Raw genomic sequence first — 19,909 nt, 5'->3', positions numbered from 1 at the left:
CAACAACTTCTGAGGAAAATTCTCATAGCCATATATTTCCATACATCTATGCAATTTTTGGTATAAATTTTTAGAAGAGAAAAGGTCAGAGGACATAATTATTTTTAAGGCCATCCATGCATGACAAAGGTGGCCAATAAAACTTACCATAAATGTAAAATAATGTCTGGTATCTTCATAAGAATATTATGTGAAAAAAAACTTCAGCCAATTTGACATGGATGTGATATTTTATGTTTAAATTTATATTTCTCTGATCACTTGTAAGGTTAAACCATACCCAATCACTTAATAAATATTTGTTGAATAGTAGCATTCTTATTCCAACAGGCTGCCATTGGTAAACTATTTTTTTACAAGACCAGTGCTCTAACCCCTGAGCTACGGAGCCATCCCCTTATTTTTTTAAATTAACTAAAAATTTTCTTTCATAGCCAGAGTGCAACATTTTCATTATACTATTTTCAGAAGAAGGAGGGAAAAAAAACAGTTTACATTCATTTAACAAAAAATTCTGGTTGAATCAGTTGAACAAATTGAATATACCTGCTTCTATATTTACTGTTTACCCAAAGATATAAAATCTAAGCTTATACCATAAAAGAATTAAAAAAAAAACTATATTTAAACACAATTTGGGAAGACTTTTTGGAGACAAAGTGGTTTTATTATGAAAAGAAAGTATCCTGGGGTGCCTGGGTGGCTCAGTGTGTTAAAGCCTCTGCCTTCGGCTCAGGTCATGATCCCAGGGTCCTGGGATCGAGCCCCACATCGGGCTCTCTGCTTAGCAGGGAGCCTGCTTCCCCCCCGTCTCTCTGCCTGCCTCTCTGCCTACTTGTGATCTCTGTCTGTCAAATAAATGAGTAAAATCTTTAAAAAAAAAAAAAAAAGAAAGAAAAGAAAGTAACCTTTCCTGTGGTCCTTCGTTATCTACAGATCTACAGTCAGGGAGACATTTGGTGACAGTGAATGGGTCCATCTTATTCTCTGCTCTGAAGAATGGTGTGTACTGTAACCCATGGTGGACATTTATCAGATGCTTCCTGAATATTAGGATTCATGTTTAATTAAATAGAGAAACTAATGACTTGTTTTATGAAATGCTGGTAGTTTTTCCCTTGCACCTCATACTTTGCTTCAGGAATTTCTCTCTGTTCTTTGTGGCTCTGCAGAGCTGTCACTCGTGGCAACTTGAGAGCCGTACATGAGAGTTCTTGGGAGCACGGGTTCGGGGGGTATTTGCATTTTAATCCCGAGTTTGCCATTTACTAGTTATGAGACTGGGGCAGTTTCCCAGACTTTCTGTGTACCTCAGTTTCCATATCTATGAAATGGGGAAAATACTAGTACCTACCTCATAAGTGTGTTGTGTAAATGAAATGATTTGATACTTATAACATGCTTAGAACAGTGGCTTCATAGAGTAACTCCTTAGTAACCATTAGGATTTTTCCTATTGCCATGGAGTCATTTAACTCCTTCTGCTGTGGCTGTGAGGAGAGAGCTGCAGGAGAGGAGGATGACCCTACCAGAACCATTCAAAATCCTTCTAGATATTCAACATTGAGAAAAAAAAAAATGCTGTTTTTCTTGAGGTTGCAGGGCCTGGAGAGTGTAGGTCTAGGCTTATTTGTGGTTCTCCTAACATTCAGGTACACATCCTTCTATAAATACAGTGGACACTTGTGTGGAGCTTACACACAGGAGTTGAATGTGTGGGTGATGAAGTATGTGTAGTTTGGTTTTTGTCAATATTGTTAGTTTTCTAAAGTGACTGTCCCAATCCTAATGACATTTTTATGATTTAGAAAACACATCAACGTGATTTCTCTGGGGAAGCTAATGCTGTGGCCCTCTGTCCTTACTCCTTATATTTACCTACATAACTTATTTTCATAACAGCACTATTATTAAGGTACACTACTAGAGAGGCAGGAGATCAACATTCAAAACTAGAATGGTGGGGGGCACCTGGGTGGCTCAGTGCTTAAGCCTCTGCCTTCAGCTCAGGTCATGATCTCAGGGTCCTGGGATCGAGTCCCACGTCGGGCTCTCTGCTCTGCAGGGAGCCTGCTTCCTCCTCTCTCTCTCTCTCTCTCTGCCTGCCTCTCTGCCCACTTGTGATCTCTGTCAAATAAATAAAAAAAAATCTAAAAAACAAACAAACAAACAAAAAAACTAGAATGGGTTTCTATCCTGATAAGTCCTCTTTCTTTCTCAGAAATTATCAGTGAGTATTTAAGTCATCTTTATGATTTATATGAGTGTATATAGGTATATAACACTATATAGAGAGAAGTAATAAATGTTTATAGGAGTAATATGCATGCAGATGATATATATACAGACACATATATACAATATATATCTCCAAACCAATCCTCAAATTTTAGACTCATATCTTTAAAAAAATCCCAGCTCTAAAAAGCAGCTCCTCGCTCTACCTTCAGCCTTCCCCATGTCACTTAAGGACAGTTCCCTGTTTATAGTCGCTTAGGCCAAAAATCTTGGAGTCATCTGTTACATATTGAATTGTAACCCCCAGATTCACATATTGAAGTCCCAATTCCTAGAACCTCCTTACTTGGAAATAGGTTGTTCCAGATGTAATTAGCTAAGATGAAATCATTAGCAGGGGCCCTAATCCAAGATGAATGATGTCCTTAATAAAAAGGGGACATTTGGACACAGATATATGCATACAGAAGAGTGCCACATGAACATGAGGATAGCCATCTACAAGCCAAGAAGAGAGGCCTGGACCTTTTCCTTCCCTCACATTAGAGGAGGGAAGGAGCCAACCCTGCTGACACCTTGATCTTGGAATGTTAGCCTCCAGAACTGTAGGACAACACATTTCTGTTGTTTCAGCTACCCAGTTTGTGGTACTCCGTTACAGTAGACCTAGCAAACCAGTATGTTATCTCGGACCTTCTCGTTCTCCTCACACCCACACGCACTCTTTAGGAAGGCCAGCTGGCTGGGACTCCAGAACTCCCTAGGATCTATCTGACCGTTCGTCATTACCTCCGCAGCTACCGCCCCAGCCCGGGTCATCATCTCTTGCCTGCGTTATTATGATGGCCCCCTAACTGGTCTCTCTGCTTTCACCTCCGCCTCCTACAAGTCTACTCTCAACTCAGCATTGAGAGTGATCCTTTTAAAACCCAAGCCAATGTCCTTCCTCTACTCCTCTACTCAAGGCATCCCGTTCACTCAATAAAAGAAAAACTTCAGAAGAACATTTGAGACCTACGTAATCTGTCCTCTGCTGCTACTGACCATTTACCAACTCTGCTCTGGTCACACTGGCTTCCTTGCTGCTGCTCTCAGCACAAGAGCTCTTGCCTCAGGGGTTTGGTGCTGCCATTCTCCTTGCCTGGAATCCTCCTCCTGCAGCTATCTGTGTGGCTAACTTCCTCACCTTCTTTAAGTCTTTGCTCAAAAGACCCCCAATGATGAATCAGTAAATCGATAGAAAAGTATCAGCTAAAATGCGCCAAAGATATCTACATTAGTTCCCTGTTAATTTTTGCGCTCTCCAAAAGTTCTTGTTTCTTTCAAAATCTCAAAATAGAAAATCTGGGTAGGATGAAGAGTTTTAACGGAGAGGACAAAGCTTTCCTAGCTGTCCATGGGAAAGTCCCAATGAGGAGGCCAGTGATTCCTGGTTAGGCTTTCCCTTTATCCTTTGCTCTGTTTGTGTGTAACTCCAGGGATTCTCCTGTTGATATTATCTTTGGGTGGCCACTTCTCCTAAGATTTATGTATCATGTAGCAGTGGGTTACAGCACTGTGTAGGAAGCCAAGTGTAGAATGACCACAGCTATGCTGAGAAGGAAGCCTAGGGCTGTAGCCAATCTTAGGCTGAAATCCAAATGCCTAGAAAATCAACAACTCTGAACATGGAGTGAAAGAAGGCGCCAGATGAAGGCCAAGGTTCCAATGGATATGTTCGGATTGAAGAGAGTTAAACCAGTGAGAGAGCCTCTGCTAGGAGCCTCTGCCTCTGTGGTTCCCTGTTCTTCACTTCCAGCCTCAGTTGTTTTACTAGGCTCACCTTTTGCCCTTAGACACCCTCATACCATACCGACCCTTTCTGCCATTCATCAGGTTAACTTTTACATATTCTTGAGGCTTTGTTCAATCACAGCCGTCTCTAGGAAGCTCTCACCGACCCCTCATTTCCCCCGACCCAAGCTAGGTTATGATCCTTCCTGTGTATTCTTCTATCATTGTACTTTCGCTGAGCATTCTCCACGCATTCAGTGGTCTGCTTATCTGTCTGCTGTTCTCCCCATTGCGGGCTCCCTGATGGCCAGGACGGTGCCTTCTTTATCTGTGTTATCTGTATCCTTAGCACATAATACAGTACCTTGCATGTAGTAAGACTGTGAGCAATGTTTGATGAATAAAAAAATAAATGAATGAACAAAAGAAACAGCAGCGAATTTCAGGGCCCAGCCAGCCAGGTGCGTTAGGTGAAAGCTCAGGAGGTCTGTTGAGCCACTAAGAAGTTGACAACTTGCCAGAGCAAAGTTTCAGAGTCATTTCTTGATAAGGGCGCAGTCTGCTATTTCTTTAGATTTAGGGGAAGAAAAGAGCCCAGGAAACTATGAAATACTACAATGAAAGTGCTTTCTTCATCAACTATTTTTCAGTCACTAGACACAAGTCAACAAAAATGAAAAGGGACAGTATCCCAGAAATGTTCAAATGACTCAATGCAATAATAATTGGTTTATCAGTAGTTCTTGTACTGTTAAGTCTCTCTCTGGGAAAGGCTGTGCAAACTGCAAATGGGGAGATTCCAAGGTCATTTCAGTTATCTCTAGGCTACACAAATTCCAACCTCCCCTTCCGGAGAGGCGAAGATCATGGAAGGTCTTACTTGTTCACCTCTGGGGATTGCAGTGGACGTGGGCGAAAGCCACAGAGTCATGCCCAGGAATGAATGTACTAGCCAAATAGAATGGAGATTGCATAAGCAAAGCAAGAGTAGAAAGCAGTTTCTCTTTTTTTCTCTCTCTCATACAGCAAAAGGCAGCGGGATGGTAAAAGGAGCCCCGACCTGAAGTGGGGAGACCTGGGATCTAATCGTTGCTATGCTACTAACCACTTGTACAACTCTGGACAGTTACCTGATTTTTCTGCCTCAGTTCCCTTGTCTATAGAATGGCTACTTTGGGCTACATGCTCTCTTGAGATCCTTTTCAGCTTTCGAATTCTGTCTGTGCTTCTGTGTGGAAGTCTGGTCCTTGGCACAGAACTGGGAGTGGAGGTACAGATTTGCTAGGCTATCAGTAAGGGGTAATTGGAATAATAATTGTGCGACCAGCTAAACCAGGTGCAAATAAGATTATGCACCAAAACGAATTGGCAACAGTTAAATTCAAAATTATAAATCATTTATATTTGTTGGGTTGGATTTTCCTTTATGCTGTATTTTAATGGATGGTGATAATAACTGCTATCATTTGCTGGGTACTGACTAGGTGCTAGGTGTTGAGATAAGTGTTTTACATTCATTATCTCATTTAATCTTTATAAAAAACTAGATGAGGTGGGTGTTATTATTCCCATTTGAGAGATGTGGAAACTCAAAAATGGTGTTCTGGTAAACATTTAACAACTGGCAGGGAGCAGGAAAAGCCCTGATTTTCAATGACTGCTGATTTCCATGGTGTAATTATTTTCACCATTAACTATTTCAAGTTACCAATGAGAAGTCACTAAAGAGAAAGTTGGAAGAGAGGTGCAGTAGTACACCATTATGTAAAGTTTTCACTATACAGATGCAATAAACATAACCATCCTCTAGAGCACAGATAATAGTAACATGTAATAAAATAATTTGGAAGTGACGAGCTTGAGTATCACTACCTTTGTTAATATAACTTATTTAATTTTAAATTTATATGATTAATTTTTAATCTGTGTTTTGTTTTGAAGATTGATTTAGTTATTTGAGAGAGAGAAAGAGAGCACAAGGAGGAGGAGGGTAGAGGGAGAGAAGCAAACTCCCCGCTGAGAGAGAGGCTCGTCTCACAACCCTGAGATCATGAGCCAAAACCAAGAGTCGGACGCTTAACCCGACTGAGCCGACCAAACGCCTCTAAGCTAATCCTAAAGTTTAACAATTTGCTCTTGCAAGCTTGTGTAAACTGGCCCCACGTACCACTGAAAATGATGCTAAGACAGAGTAACTTGCCCGAGATCATTCAAAAAATGTCTGGGCCGAGATTAGAACTTTGACCTTAACTAATTCTGAAGAACAGGCTCTATACCAGTAGACTTTCATTTATTTGTAAAACTGTAAAGTTCTATATTCTGCCTATGGTAAAAAAAAAATGTTGTATTATTCTTTTTGAAAAAATTATGTGGTTGTCAGTGTCATTAATAAGAAGGAGGTCTGGTGGAAAAGCAGTCATGAATCAGAAAAGTCACAGTACAATTTCTGCTTTTCTAGGTCAGTTCTTGTGCCTCAGTTTCCCTATTAAAGGAATGCTTTCTGTCTTTTCTGAATCATACTTCAAACTGCATTGGGGGAAAAATAAAATTCATGAAAATCATTTTATATTTCTTGTAGATAGAACTCATATAAATTTAAATGGATATTATAATATTAGTCTGACTATAACTTTATGATAGCCTTATTGAAAATAAAAATAAAGAAATACAACAAACACCTACTATTAGCTTCCATAGCTTCATGCAATCTCTTTGTAGGCAAACGGTATAAGGATGTTTATTACATTAAGCAGTAAAAAATGAAACATCTGGCAATAATTTTTAGATCTTGAAGAATCAGATGGCAAAATGAGTCTCAGGGGACTAAGATCCTGTTTCACACTCCTGAAAAAAGGTTTCAAAAAAATTTTAGTGTTCTCTGAAAAAGATTTCAGTTTATTCTCTGTTCCCTATCTTACAACGTGACTTATATACAGAGTTTTATAAACTCTTTACAAAACTCTACTTAAGCCTTTGGACCTAGGTGAAGCCCGTGGTTAGAACTCTAGCTATAAAGCCATCATCTAGCTCAATAATTCTAGATAAGCCAAGTAGCTCCGTGGTTGATTGTGTTGTAGTAAGAATGTATTACGGTTGTGATTCTCTCGGTCAAAGAGGAGATAAGCGTCCATTATAGTATAGGAGAAGCTGTGAGTGATTTGGCCACTGGGTGAGGAAAAGAACAGGATTGTGAACTCTAAACAGGAAAGATAAAGTTTAAGAAGGGTCAAGCCTGCTTCTGCAGATCACAGCTCTGAGTTGTTGTGCAATGAGTGCATAGAGCTGGCATGCCATGCTTGCTTTCCTGGCATCTGTAGCCTTCACTGGTCTTGTATTCTAATTCCTCACTCACACTGGAAAAGGAAATCTTCCTTTTTGTGACTGGCTGTCCAATGGTTTTAGATAAATATGGCAATCTTTGACAAATGACCATATTGACTACCTCCTCCCTCTGCCTTTGGAACTATTAATTCTAATTTACATTCTACAAACAATTTATTCAACAACTACTTGGTCTACTAACAAATAGTTGTTATATCATACTCTGCTCTAAGCACCTGTGTTGTACTGTTAAAGGACGTGATGGATTAGACGCTGTCTGTGTTCCTTGGCAGGAATATCAGACATGTGCATAAGTAATTATTATATAAGTCAGAAGATGTAAAACTCAAACTGAGGGCGATGGTGTTTGGTGCTCTGGGATCTAAGAGGAAGAAACAGTTCTACCTGAAGTTATCAGGGAGGGTACCTAGGAGAAGTGCGTTGGCAAATGCAGAGGAGGGGAAGCCATGAAGAATATATAGACTGGAAAGTATGGGATCATCAAAGGGATAATAACTAGGCCTCTCTTCCTCTCACCAGAGAGGACACAATATTTGAAAGCCTGTCAGGAACTTTAGCACAGACCCTGGGAAGAGTTGCTATTTTAGAAGCCTGTGGCACATTTGAATGCAATGAAACAAAATGTTCCATGTTTTGCGAAAAATCTTTGTCTTTCTCTCCAACAATCTATTCTACTTGTTAAGCCAGCCTTCTCTGAGGTCACCAGGAGGTCATGAAGGATATATGGATATGACTAAAGTCATCACATTATCCATTAGTCATTGGTTACAATGTTGCTTGAATGAGAGAAACAGCTGGAAATGGTACAGGAACACAGCTTGGGCAATGTCTACCTAAGATAGATATCTCTAGCTGTCCCAGAGGGTCTGGCCCTACATATATCTCTTTTCTGTGTGGCCGAGCTAACGGGTTTTGAGACAATGTTGTAAAGAAGAAGTGGAAAGTGGAAGCTTGGTAATATGTTATTCTCTTTGAGATAAGCTGCTTCCTTCTTTTTTTTTTACCACCTTGGACCTTCAAAGAGTGATCTGAGCTAGTCCTTGGTGTCAACACTTCGGTTTTCATTTTGTATGGCTCACTGACAACTCATTTCCTTCACAGATAGCTCTGTCCTGTCCTGTCCTGATCATGGGTTCAGACCCACCCAGAGACAGCTGGAGAGAACTTCCTATGATCTTCCTTGTCCCCATCAGCAGCAGTAGCTGTCTGCTGGGACTTGAGATTGGAACAGGATTGACAAGGCCAACTTCCCCAACTTCCTAACCAATGAGAGTTTGACCAGCAAAGAGCAGAGGGGCAGGGCTCTGGTTGGTGTCCAGACTAAGGCCACTTAACAACTAAATAAAGAGGGATTAGATCCATGGTTCTGTAAGAATACTAAACAGAAAATGCAAAGGTATCAGCTGTGGCAAGGCCTGCCTTTTAACATGGTAAAGTATTCTGCTTTTTCCCTAAGAGAGGAATTTTTAATTTCAGGCTTATACTACCATTATTTCAGTGAAGAGAAAGGACAACTAATAGTTGGTCAGCCTAAAAGATTCTGGCATGAATATTTGAGTCATAAATTATTAGCCAAGCATCTTTTTGGATATTGTAAAATAAACCATGTAGAGAACTAAGCACTTCATGCCAAGGCAAAACTAAAAAGCTCTTCTTAGAGGTTTTCCCCACCCCTTTTCTGGATACAGTCTTATTGGTTGATAGCACCAAGTGTTTGGCTGCATTGCAAGGAATCACTCAGCTGTGGCTGATTACTGCTATAATTTTTTCCCTTGTTCAGAAAATCTTGTCAAAAATAAGTTTCTAAGACAGCAAGAGAGAAAAAAGTTTTTTTCTTTCTTTCTTCCTTTCTTCTTTTCTCCCTCCCTCTTCCTCCCTCTCTCTCTCTCTCTCTCTTTCTTCCTTCCTCCCTTCCTCCCTCCCTTTCTTTCTTTCTTTCTTTCTTTCTTTCTTTTTTTAGGGAAGCCATTATTTGAAATACTAGTGGTAGGGTAGTGGCCCAGGGTCTGAGATAAAGGGGAAGAATTTATAAGTATTGTAAAAAAAAAAAAAAAAACTATTCCCTTCCCTGGAATTGTGTGTCATATGGGGATAGGTGGCCTCTAGCCTTGGCTCTGCCATAGACAGGGAGACTCAAGACCATTTGTTCATTCATCCAGCACTTAGGGAACACTCACTCTGTCTGACACTGTCCAGCACTGGGACAATCACAGTACTTCTTGGCATACCCCTTATTTATGTCTGCAATGTGAGGGATGCACTAGAATGATCTCTCGAGGCCCTCTACCTCTGGTTCTTGAATCTTTACTTCTCGGAGGGAGCACAGTATAACCAGAAGAATAGTAATAGGAAAACTAGCACATGCCAGGCACTGTGCTAACTAACCACTTCTACACTTTACCCCATTCTGTTTTCCCAAATAGTTCAAAAAAAAAAAAAAAAAAGAGAGAGAGAGAGAGAGAGAGAGAATTATCATACCCATTTTACAAATGAGAAAACTAAGGGTCAGGGAGGTTGAGCTGCCTTTTGTTTCAAGGGAGAAAGAAGCAGAGCCAGAGTCAAACCTAGCTCTGTCGACTCCAAGCCCAGTGTTCTTCCCCCCTCCAATCTCCAGATTTTAAGTGTTCATTCTTCTCCCCTGGACTTTTCTCTGGGAATACTTGTGGAAAACTCAGAAGAATCCATGACAGGACAATACCAAATACCTCATTCTTGCCTTATGGGTCTTCCATTAACTTTCCCTCTCTCCTTACCTACTAAACTTTTCCTATTCAGCCCAAGGGTGATCTTGCCTCTTTGTCCAAGCCCAGTGCTCCCACTGCTTTGCTTTAGCCGGTGCTTTACCTTCGACTTGGAATTGTTTGCAGTTTTGTCTGTAGCCAAACTTTTCCAGACTTTATTTGTCTTACTCCTAATTTTAATTCATTCAGGCCCAAATAGTTGTCCAACACAGTAAGAAATTTTAAAAAGAGTATAAGGTCATCTCTTTGGGGGACTTAAGACATGCAGATTATAGGAAAGAGTTATGGCTAAAATAAAGACTTTAGACTAGTAAGGGAAAGAGAAGGAAAGAAGCTGGAGTCATTGGAACTTGAGAAATAGTTAAGGTTTGTGTAGATGAAAAGAGAAAGAGGCAAAGGGAAGTACAAGGTCAGACAAAGAGCAGAGAGGTCACTGAGTACTGGAGAAGTCAGATGTCTTTCTGGCTAGGTTTAAAGACTGATGACAGCTGGGACAGGACAGTTGAAATGGAGGTTACTGTTGAAGAATGTTAATCCGAAGGAACCCTGGGTTAAGAGTTTCAACGTCTGTGTTCTTGCTCTTTCACTCTGTAATCTGGGGGAAATCAATCAAGGGACCTGAGTGTTTCCTCAGGTCCTGGAGGCTACCTCAATGTACAGGAGAAGTCCAAGCCCCTTCAAATAACCTGCCTCTTCTGCTGTTCCCACCTCCCAACCCCATGTTGTAGTATGTCATCACGTGTGAAAAGTCACTTAGGAGCTGAGACATCCGTAACATTGGATGATTCCATTCACTCTGTGAGAACTCTAACAGTGCTGAAAATGGTTTCTCACAAAGCTATACAAGTTAAATAACATTCATACACCTGCACTCAAAAATGGAACATTTCCCCTACTAATTTAGTTATTTAACTTTGAAAAACTGAAATTCCTTAGGTAAGTATTTGGGATTGGAACTCTAAAGGCTTGAGGGTTTCTGTTTTAACTTCACAATGTGAGGCAACAATAAGATCTTAAAGCTTTCTTTTTAGTTATGCCTGGTTCAGGTACTTAGCGGTGCTAGATAGGGTGGATAATCTCAAAGATGCTGATATGGATAAAAAAATGCACCCAGGCAAGTTCAAATGATTGGCCAAAACCAAGCAGGCAAGAGCAAATGCATCAACTATGACTCTCAAATGTCCAAAGTCCCCAAGGAAGCTGTGATGGTTAATTTTATGTGCCAACTTGAATGGCCCATGGGGTGCCCAGCCATTTGATTAAACATTATTCCAGGTTTGTCTGTGAGGGTATTTCTGGATGAAGTTAACACTAAATTGGTGAACTGAGTAAAGTAGACTACCCTCCCCAGTGTGGGCGGGACTCATCTAGTCTATTGAGGCCTAAGTAGAACAAAGGGCTGAGAAAATTGAGAATCCTTGTATATAAGTCTCTGTGCACAGCTTTATTTCTTTAGGATAATTTTGTCTAATTCCTGGGCTAAAATAGATACCCTGTTCAGACATTAGAAACATATTTCCCAAAAACTCTTTAGAAAAAATTGTTCTGGTATTTTAGTCTGTTCCAGCTGCTGTAGAAAAATGCCAGAGACTGATGGATTATAAAAAAAATATATTTATTTCTCCTAGTTCTGGTGGCTGGGAAGTCCAAATCATGGCACTGACAGATTCAGTGTCTATTGAGAGTCTGCTTCCTGGTTCGCCTTCTTGGTGTCACCTGCTGGAAGGGGAGAGCGAACTATCTGGGGACTCTTTTATGAGGGTACTAATCCCATTCACGAAGGCAGAGTCCAAAATTACCTCTGAAAGGACCTACATCCTAATAACATCACCTTGAGGGTTTAGAATTTCCATATATGAATTTGCAGGGACACAAACATTCAGACCTCAGCACAAAATTTATTTCTCCCTGAGTGAGGGCTTGGCTTCCGCAGCCACTCCAGATTGCATGCTCAGCCCTGCTCTCAAGGTCTTCCCCTGGCCTTTGACTTGGTGCTCACTTTGTCAGTGTCTGCTGGGCAGCCAAAAACCTATTTAGACATGTGGCTCTCATAATTCATTCATACATTCTTCCATTTACTTATGTAATAATATTATCTGTTCATTGACACTATAGGTACCCTGCTGGGAGCTGGGGGTACAGGGGATTTAGTTCAACAACTAATTGTAACATTAATTTAACTATAGTTATGATACTTACATGGTGTTATAAGTGTATAATAAGAACCTGGCCTCATCTAAGGCTCAGGGACACTTTCTGACCAGGTGGCATTGAGCTGAGCCCTGGTTGTTCTGAGGATCGGACACTCAGTTCCCTAATTTTTGGCTAGTCCTTTTTATATAGGTGGAGGCTGTAATGACAGAAGCTTGGAAGTCACCTTCAGTGACAGATGGGACACAGGAAGCCTCCAAAGGTCTCCTAAGAGGTCCATTATAGCTGCTATTGCTTGTCCTCCCTGTCATGCTGTTATGAAGCTGACGTTGCAGGGGTGTTGCCTCTGCTGTCTGTTCCTGGGTAGACTCTCGGTTTCCCATTACTGAGTCTAAATACCATCTGATTTCCCATTCATGCCTATTTGTTACAAAATGAAACCTAACTAAATTATTTTAAGATAATTCATCATAGGCAAATGCATTTGATCCTTTGATCAGTCAGTATTTTGAACATTCTCCACAACTGCTGCTTCCGTTAATGTGGATAATGATAGTTGAAAGAAAAATCAACCCTACAGAACCTCAGTCCTCAAACAGTGTGGTATTGGTATAAGACAGACCTATAAACCAATGAAACAGAATTGAGAGACCAGAAATGAACCTATATTTTTATGGCCAATTGATTTTCAACAAGGGTGCTAGGACCACTCGATGGGGGAAGGAACACTCTCTTGAACAATTTGGTGCTAGGGCAACTGGATATCTGCATGCCAAAAAAATGAATTTGGATTCCAACCTCATACTGTATACAAAGATTAACTCAAAATGCACCAATGACTTAAATGTAAGAGCTAAAATAATAAAACTTAGATGAAAACACTGAAGGTAAATCTTCATGACTTCAGATTTGGCAATGGATTCTCAGATATGACACCAAAACCATAAGCAACAAAAGAAAAAAAAACATAAATTAGGCTTCATCAAAATAAAAACTTGTGCATCAAAGAACATTATTTAAAAAGTGAAAAGACAATCTAAAGAATGGGAGAAAATATTCACAAATCATATACCTAAGGGTCTAGTATCCAGAATGTATAAAGAACTCTTACAAATTAAGAACTGAAAGACAAATAACCTAATTAAAAATAGGCAAAGGGTTTTGATTTGTATAACTCTGATGTGAGGAAGTGGAGATGCAACATGGGGGGTTAAGGGGGTAGGAGAAGAATAAATGAAACAAGATGGGATTGGGAGGGAGACAAACCATAAGCGACTCTTAATCTCACAAAACAGACTGAGGGTTGCTGGGGGGAGGAGGATTGGGAGAGGGAGGTGGGGTTATGGACATTGGGGAGGATATGTGCTATGGTGAGTGCTGTGAAATGTGTAAACCTGGCGATTCACAGACCTGTACCCCTGGGGATAAAAATATATTATATGTTTATAAAAAAATAAAAAATTAAAAAAATATAGGCAAAGGGCTTGGATAGACATTTCCCCAAAGAAGATACGCAAGTGACTGATAAACGCATGAAAAGATGCTCAATAGCATTAGTCATTAAGGAGATGCAAATCAAGATCACAATAAGGTACCACTTCAAACCCATGAGGAAATATTTTTAAAGGAAAATATGGGAAAATGAAAAATAATGCTGGCAAAGATGTAGAGAAGTGGAAATACTCATAGATTGCTGGTGGGATGTAAAATGGTGCAAGCACTGTAAAAAAAAACATTTTGGTGGTTCCCTAAAAAGTTAAACATAGAATTACCAGATTGTCCAGCAATTCCACTCCTAGATACCTAGATATACTCAAATAAACAGATGTATTTTCATGTTCATAGTAGCGCTATTCAAATATCCAGAAAATGTTAACAACCCAAATATTCAGCAATAGATGAATGGCTGAATAAAATGTGATCTATTCATTCAGCAGAATATTATTCAGCCACAGGAGTGCCTAGGTGGCTCAGTCAGTTAAGCACCTGCCTTTGGCTCTCAGGTCAAGATCTTGGGGTCCTGGGATCGAGCCCAGTGTCAGACTTCCTGCTCAGAGAAGAGTGTGCCTCTCCCTCTCCCTCTGCTTTCGTTCCCTCCCCTCTGCTCATGCTCTCAGTCTCTCTCTCTCAAATGAATAAATTAAAAAAACATGTTTAAAAAAGAATACTATTCAGCCATAAAAATGAACAAGGTACTGACTGATACATGATGCTACACCATGGATGAACCTCAAAAACATTATGCCGAGTGGAAGAAAGGAGACACGAAAGGCCATATATTGTGTAATTCCACTCACATGAAATATTTAGAATAGGTAAATCCACAGATAGTGATTGATGGGGGCTGTGAGAAGGGGAGTGTAAGGAGCAATGGCTTAATAGACTCAGTTTCCTTTTAGAGTGATAAAAATGTTTTGGGACTAGATGGAGGTTGTAGTTGCATAAGATTATGAATGGCTAATGGCCCATTCAAATGATTTGGTGTTATGTGAATTTTGCCTCAATAAAAAAATAAACAATAAGTTAACTAGACTTGTTATGATCATTCCACAATATATACATACAAGAAATTAAGTAGTAAAGAAATCAAGACCAGATTCTTTTCCTCTTAGGTCTGCCTGTTTTATGGTTCCAATTTTTAAAATATAGTAACAAAATCATGACATACCTTCGGTTATTACTTCTTTAGTGTTTTATTAGATGTCAAGCTAATAAGTTCTTCCATCATTTTCATCTACTCTGTACAATTCAGATTTCAGTCCAGGGCTTCAGGAACATTGCAAACAGCTGCACTGGAATTATGCATCTGACCATCAACGACATGCCGACGCTAACGGACAACTGTGTAAAAGTAGGTAGTTGCAGAGTACGTTTTCTTCTCAGCCCTAATAGATGGGGCACATTGTTTAGTGGCTTGAATTGCTGAAAAATATGAATGGGATTTTCATTAGTTTTTATAGTAAGAAAATCATTAAAAAATTTACACACACACACACACACACACACACGCACACACATTTAAACATTTGAATCTTTACATACCCTAAAAATCTGTTTCCCAATTAGGGATATTTTTGTTTCAGAAGTCATGCGGCCTAAGCATAAACTTTAACTTTAGTTCTACGTGTCAAACTTCTAAATGCAGTGATTTTTTTGAGCATTCCATTTTCTCATGTTTTCCCCCACCTTTGTAACATGATATAAATCTGATTCCTCTCCATTACTCAAATGTAAGTGTACTCAAATATATTGAATAAAGATACCATTGTCTTTGAAATTAGGAAAATTTCAGAGTTAATATGTCTCCTTCTGAAAATATTGGGAAAAATAAATAATCTCATTACTTTGCGAAGCTTGTTCTATACACTGTGGTAAATTTAATCATCTTTTTTTCTTCTAAAGGCTTTAGTTGAAAAGTGCCCTCATATTACATCAATAGTGTTCATTGGTGCTCCTCATATCTCCGACTGTGCTTTTAAAGCTCTTTCTACTTGTAAGCTCAGAAAGATCCGATTTGAAGGTCTGTGATATTAAAAATGGGGTTCAGCATTAATGTTTACTTTTACCCCTGGGGCATTACAAATACAATATTTGTATTCTGTTTTTTGTTTTTTGTTTTTTTAAACAGGAAATAAAAGGATTACTGATGCATGCTTCAAATTTATAGACAAGAATTATCCAAATATCAATCACATTTACATGGCAGACTGCAAGAGAATAACAAATGGGAGCCTTAAGTCACTTTCACCTTTGAAGCAACTGACTGTGTTGAATTTGGCAAATTGTATAAGGTAAATAAATAGTCATTCAGTTATATGTTCAAGAGATATTGATTATCTAAAACGTGTGAGACCCTCTCCTCAAGGTGCTCACTGGTTAGTACACATGAAAGTCAGGAGTCCGAGTACTGGGAAGTGCAGAGTTCTGCGGTAACACAAAGAAGTGGCACCCATGTAGAAACATGGACTCTTATAAGAGTAAATGAGTTCACAGGAACACTATGGGCTACTCTTTCTAATGAGGGTTCTCATGGCTAATTCTGTTAACAGGCCTTTTCCCAAATGGGCATTGTTAGTTGCTCAGGAGAAACCAATCTTACTGAAGCGTTCCCTCTGGGTACGTTTGGTTAGATTTGTCCTCTGTGTAGAGTCCCTAACAGATGGACAGATGACAAGTTCTTAATGAAGCCCTTACGTCAGCTGGGCATTGGGCTTCTATCCTGGTATTCTCAAATGGGCAAGGATCAAATTTTTTTTTTTAAAGATGTTATTTATTTATTCAAGAGAGAGAGGGAACACATGAGCAGAAGGGAGGCAGAGGGAAAGGGAGAAGTACACTCTCTGCTGAGCAGGGAGGCCAATGTGGGGCTTGATCCCAAGAAGCAGAGATCATGACCTGAGCCAAACACAGACGATTAACCAACTGAGCCACCTAGGTACCCCAGGAAAGCATTTTCTATTTAGGCCTCTAGGACTCCTTAGAATAAGAATAATTAAAAATTTTTACATGTATGAAGATATGAGTCACCATGAGAAAGAGTCACCAGAAACATGAAAATAAATTTGACCTCCAAATAATTCAGATATTGGAGTTGTCAAACATAAGATATTAAGCAAATATGTATGAAATGTTTGAAGAAATTAATGAAATCAGAAATATGAGCAGGCAACGAAATATGAGAAAATAACTAGATTGATTTAGAAAAAAACTTTTGGGAATAAAAAAATATAATATAGTTATTGAAATAAAGAAACCCAATAGATTGCCAATCAGCAGATTAGAACTCACTGAGGAGAGAACTACAGAAATGGAAGATAATCTCTTCCATGACAGCAGAGTAAAACAAAACAAAACAAAACAAAACAAAACAAAAAAAACCCAGAATATGAAAGAGCATATCATAGGGTAAAAAGACAGAGAGTTTAGTATCAGAGTTTCAGATTAGATTTTAAAAATTAATCTATAAAAGACAAGCCTCAAGCAGTACCTTTGAGAGTCAGAGAATATATTTTCTCCTCAACCACACAATAATCCCTTTTAAAATGGGCTGTGCATGAAGTTTTTGTTGTTGTTGTTTGTTTGTTTTTGTTTTTTTTTTGTTTTTTTTGTGCATGAAGTTTGAAAGTAAGTTTCAACAACTTTCAAATGATTGGTATCAATAACTATATTCTCTCACTACAATGTTATTAAATTAGGAATCAGTAATGAAAAGGTAAATTAAAAACATATATATGATTAAAAGTAAAAAAATTCTAGGCTATCAGAATCACTTGAGGAGCTGAATAAAACTACATATGCCCAAGCCCTACTATAGAGCTCCTGAATCTGAATATTTAGAAACGGAACCCCAGCTTCTGTATTTTTTTTTTTTAAACATAGATGCTTTTGATGCACAGACAGATTTGGGATTAACTACACTAACCAATTAACTGGGACATTACCTGAATAATCCTTTTCTGTTGACTTTTGATGCTCCCTGGATTACAATATAAAATTACATATATGAGTCTATATGAATACACACATACACACACATATGTGTATATATGTGTGTATATATATGTGTATATATATATATGTCTGTTTTCAGACTACCTTTTGTGTTTCATTCACTTATCTGTCTTCTGTCTAATCTTATACAGGGGTGACTGGGTGGCTCAGTCCGTTAAACGTCTGCCTTCAGCTCAGGTCATGATTTCAGGGTCTTGGGATCAAGCCCCACATCTGGTTCCCTGCTCAGCAGGGGACCTGCTTCTTCAACTCTCTCCCTCTGCCTGCTGCTCCCTCTACTTGTGCTTTCTCTCTGTCAAATAAATAAAAATCTTAAAAAAAAATCATACAGTATTTTATCTGTAAAATGGGGAAAATAAGAGTATCTACTCAGAACTGTTGTGAGGATCAAATATGTTAATTCATGTAATATGCTTAGAATAGTGTCTGGCACATAATAAGCACTCAATAAATTTATTTATAAATTAATTAATAATAAGCACTCAATAAATAAATACTATTATTGCTTTGTAATGTTTTAATATCTAATGGAATTAGACTTTCCTTAGTAAGTTATTTTTTGCCAGTTTATTCTTCCATGTGAACTTTAGAAACTTTTTTTAAAAAAATAATCTATGCCCATAAATCTTTCACCTTTTAAATAATCTATTCCCCGTGTGGGGTTTGAATTCATGACCATGAGATCAAGAGTCACATGCACTGGGGCGCCTGGGTGGCTCAGTGGATTAAAGCCTCTGCCTTCAGCTCAGGTCATGATCCCAGGTCCTGGGATCCAGCCCCACATTGGCCTCTCTGCTCAGCGGGAGCCTGCTTCCTCCTCTCTCTGCTTGCCTCTCTACCTACTTGTGATCTCTGTCTGTCAAATAAATAAATAAAAATTTTTTAAAAAAGAGTCATACGCAGTAACCACTGAGTCAGCCAGGTGCCCCTCCAAACGAACTTTAGAACAATTCGGTCACATTTCAGAAAAAATCCTATTGAGATTTAATTGAAATTGTATTAAATATATGAATTAATTTGGGAAAAATATACAGTTTTATAATAGTTATCTGATTTTGTCTTTACCTAAGAATTATTTATTGAAGATGTATTCAAATTCCCAAATGATATGCAACTAATGAATTGTTGAATACCATATCAAAAACTATTGATGTATTATATTGCTGGCTAACTGAATATAATAAATAAATAAATAAATAAATAAAATGCTAAAAAAATATTCCCAAGTAGTTTATGGCTAATTATCACTTTGTAAATAATTTTCAGTTTTATGACATCATGGTACAAAAAGATGGCTTGTACAATTTCTATCTTTTGGAATTGAGAGTTTTTTATTTAGGGGTAAAGCAGATGGGGAAGATGATGATTATATTGTTTAGTGTGTTGGGTACCTTTACATATTGCATGGAACTTAAACTGAATTAGTTATATTATTCTAATTTTTATGCCTCTTTTTTGTTTGTTAAAAGCTCAGTATAACAAAAAAACTGTATCTTGATTATGTTCTTTTTGAATTTCTATTTTCATTTTATTTTATATTTATGCTATCTTATATGTTGCATAAAAATTCATAGCTAAAGTTAACAAAACAGACTGACCTTGGTTTTCTCCTCTGTAGCAGAAAATATATTTACAATTGTACAATATTACAATTCTGTTACAAATTGTACAATATTACAATTCTGTTACAAAGGAGAAAACCTTGGTTTTCTCCTCTGTAACAGAAAATATATTTACAATTGTACAATATTACAATTGAAAATATATTTATAATTATATTATTACTGTGTATATTATTACGTTTATTATATATATTATTCTTATTATATGTTTGATATTTCTGTTGTGGCTGAGAAATCCAGAGGTCAGCCTGATTTTTTTTTTTTTTTTGTAACACACACACACACACACACACACATTTTAAAAAATTTTTTTTAAATTTCTTTTCAGTGTACCAGAATTCATTGTTTATGCACCACACTGAGTGCTCCATACAAAACGTGCCCTCCATAATACCCACCACCAGGCTCACCCAACTTCCCACGCCCCGCCCCTTCAAAACCCTCAGATTGTTTTTCAGAATCCACAATCTCCCCCTCCAATTTCCCTCAACTCCCTTCTCCTCTCCATCTCCTCATGTCCTCCGTGTTATT

At 38.4% G+C, this 19,909-nt stretch overlaps 1 protein-coding gene across 3 annotated transcripts in view; it reads left to right on the top strand.

Moving 5' to 3' along the window:
- FBXL13 (F-box and leucine rich repeat protein 13) overlaps window positions 1-19,909 on the top strand; it is a 236,611-nt gene that overhangs the window by 144,253 nt on the left and 72,449 nt on the right. For all 3 annotated transcript variants that reach the window (XM_032873296.1, XM_032873295.1, XM_032873294.1), the window contains 3 exons: window positions 14,998-15,096; window positions 15,648-15,765; window positions 15,874-16,036. In XM_032873296.1, coding sequence (XP_032729187.1) covers window positions 14,998-15,096; window positions 15,648-15,765; window positions 15,874-16,036 — 380 coding nt within the window. The remainder of the gene's footprint in view (window positions 1-14,997; window positions 15,097-15,647; window positions 15,766-15,873; window positions 16,037-19,909) is intronic.

Source organism: Lontra canadensis, unplaced genomic scaffold, assembly GCF_010015895.1.
Source record: "Lontra canadensis isolate GAN:19392208 unplaced genomic scaffold, GSC_riverotter_1.0 scaffold48, whole genome shotgun sequence".
Taxonomy (NCBI): Eukaryota; Metazoa; Chordata; class Mammalia; order Carnivora; family Mustelidae; genus Lontra; species Lontra canadensis.
The sequence above is the reverse complement of the archived record's forward strand: the minus strand, read 5'-3'. Positions and strand labels throughout refer to the sequence as shown.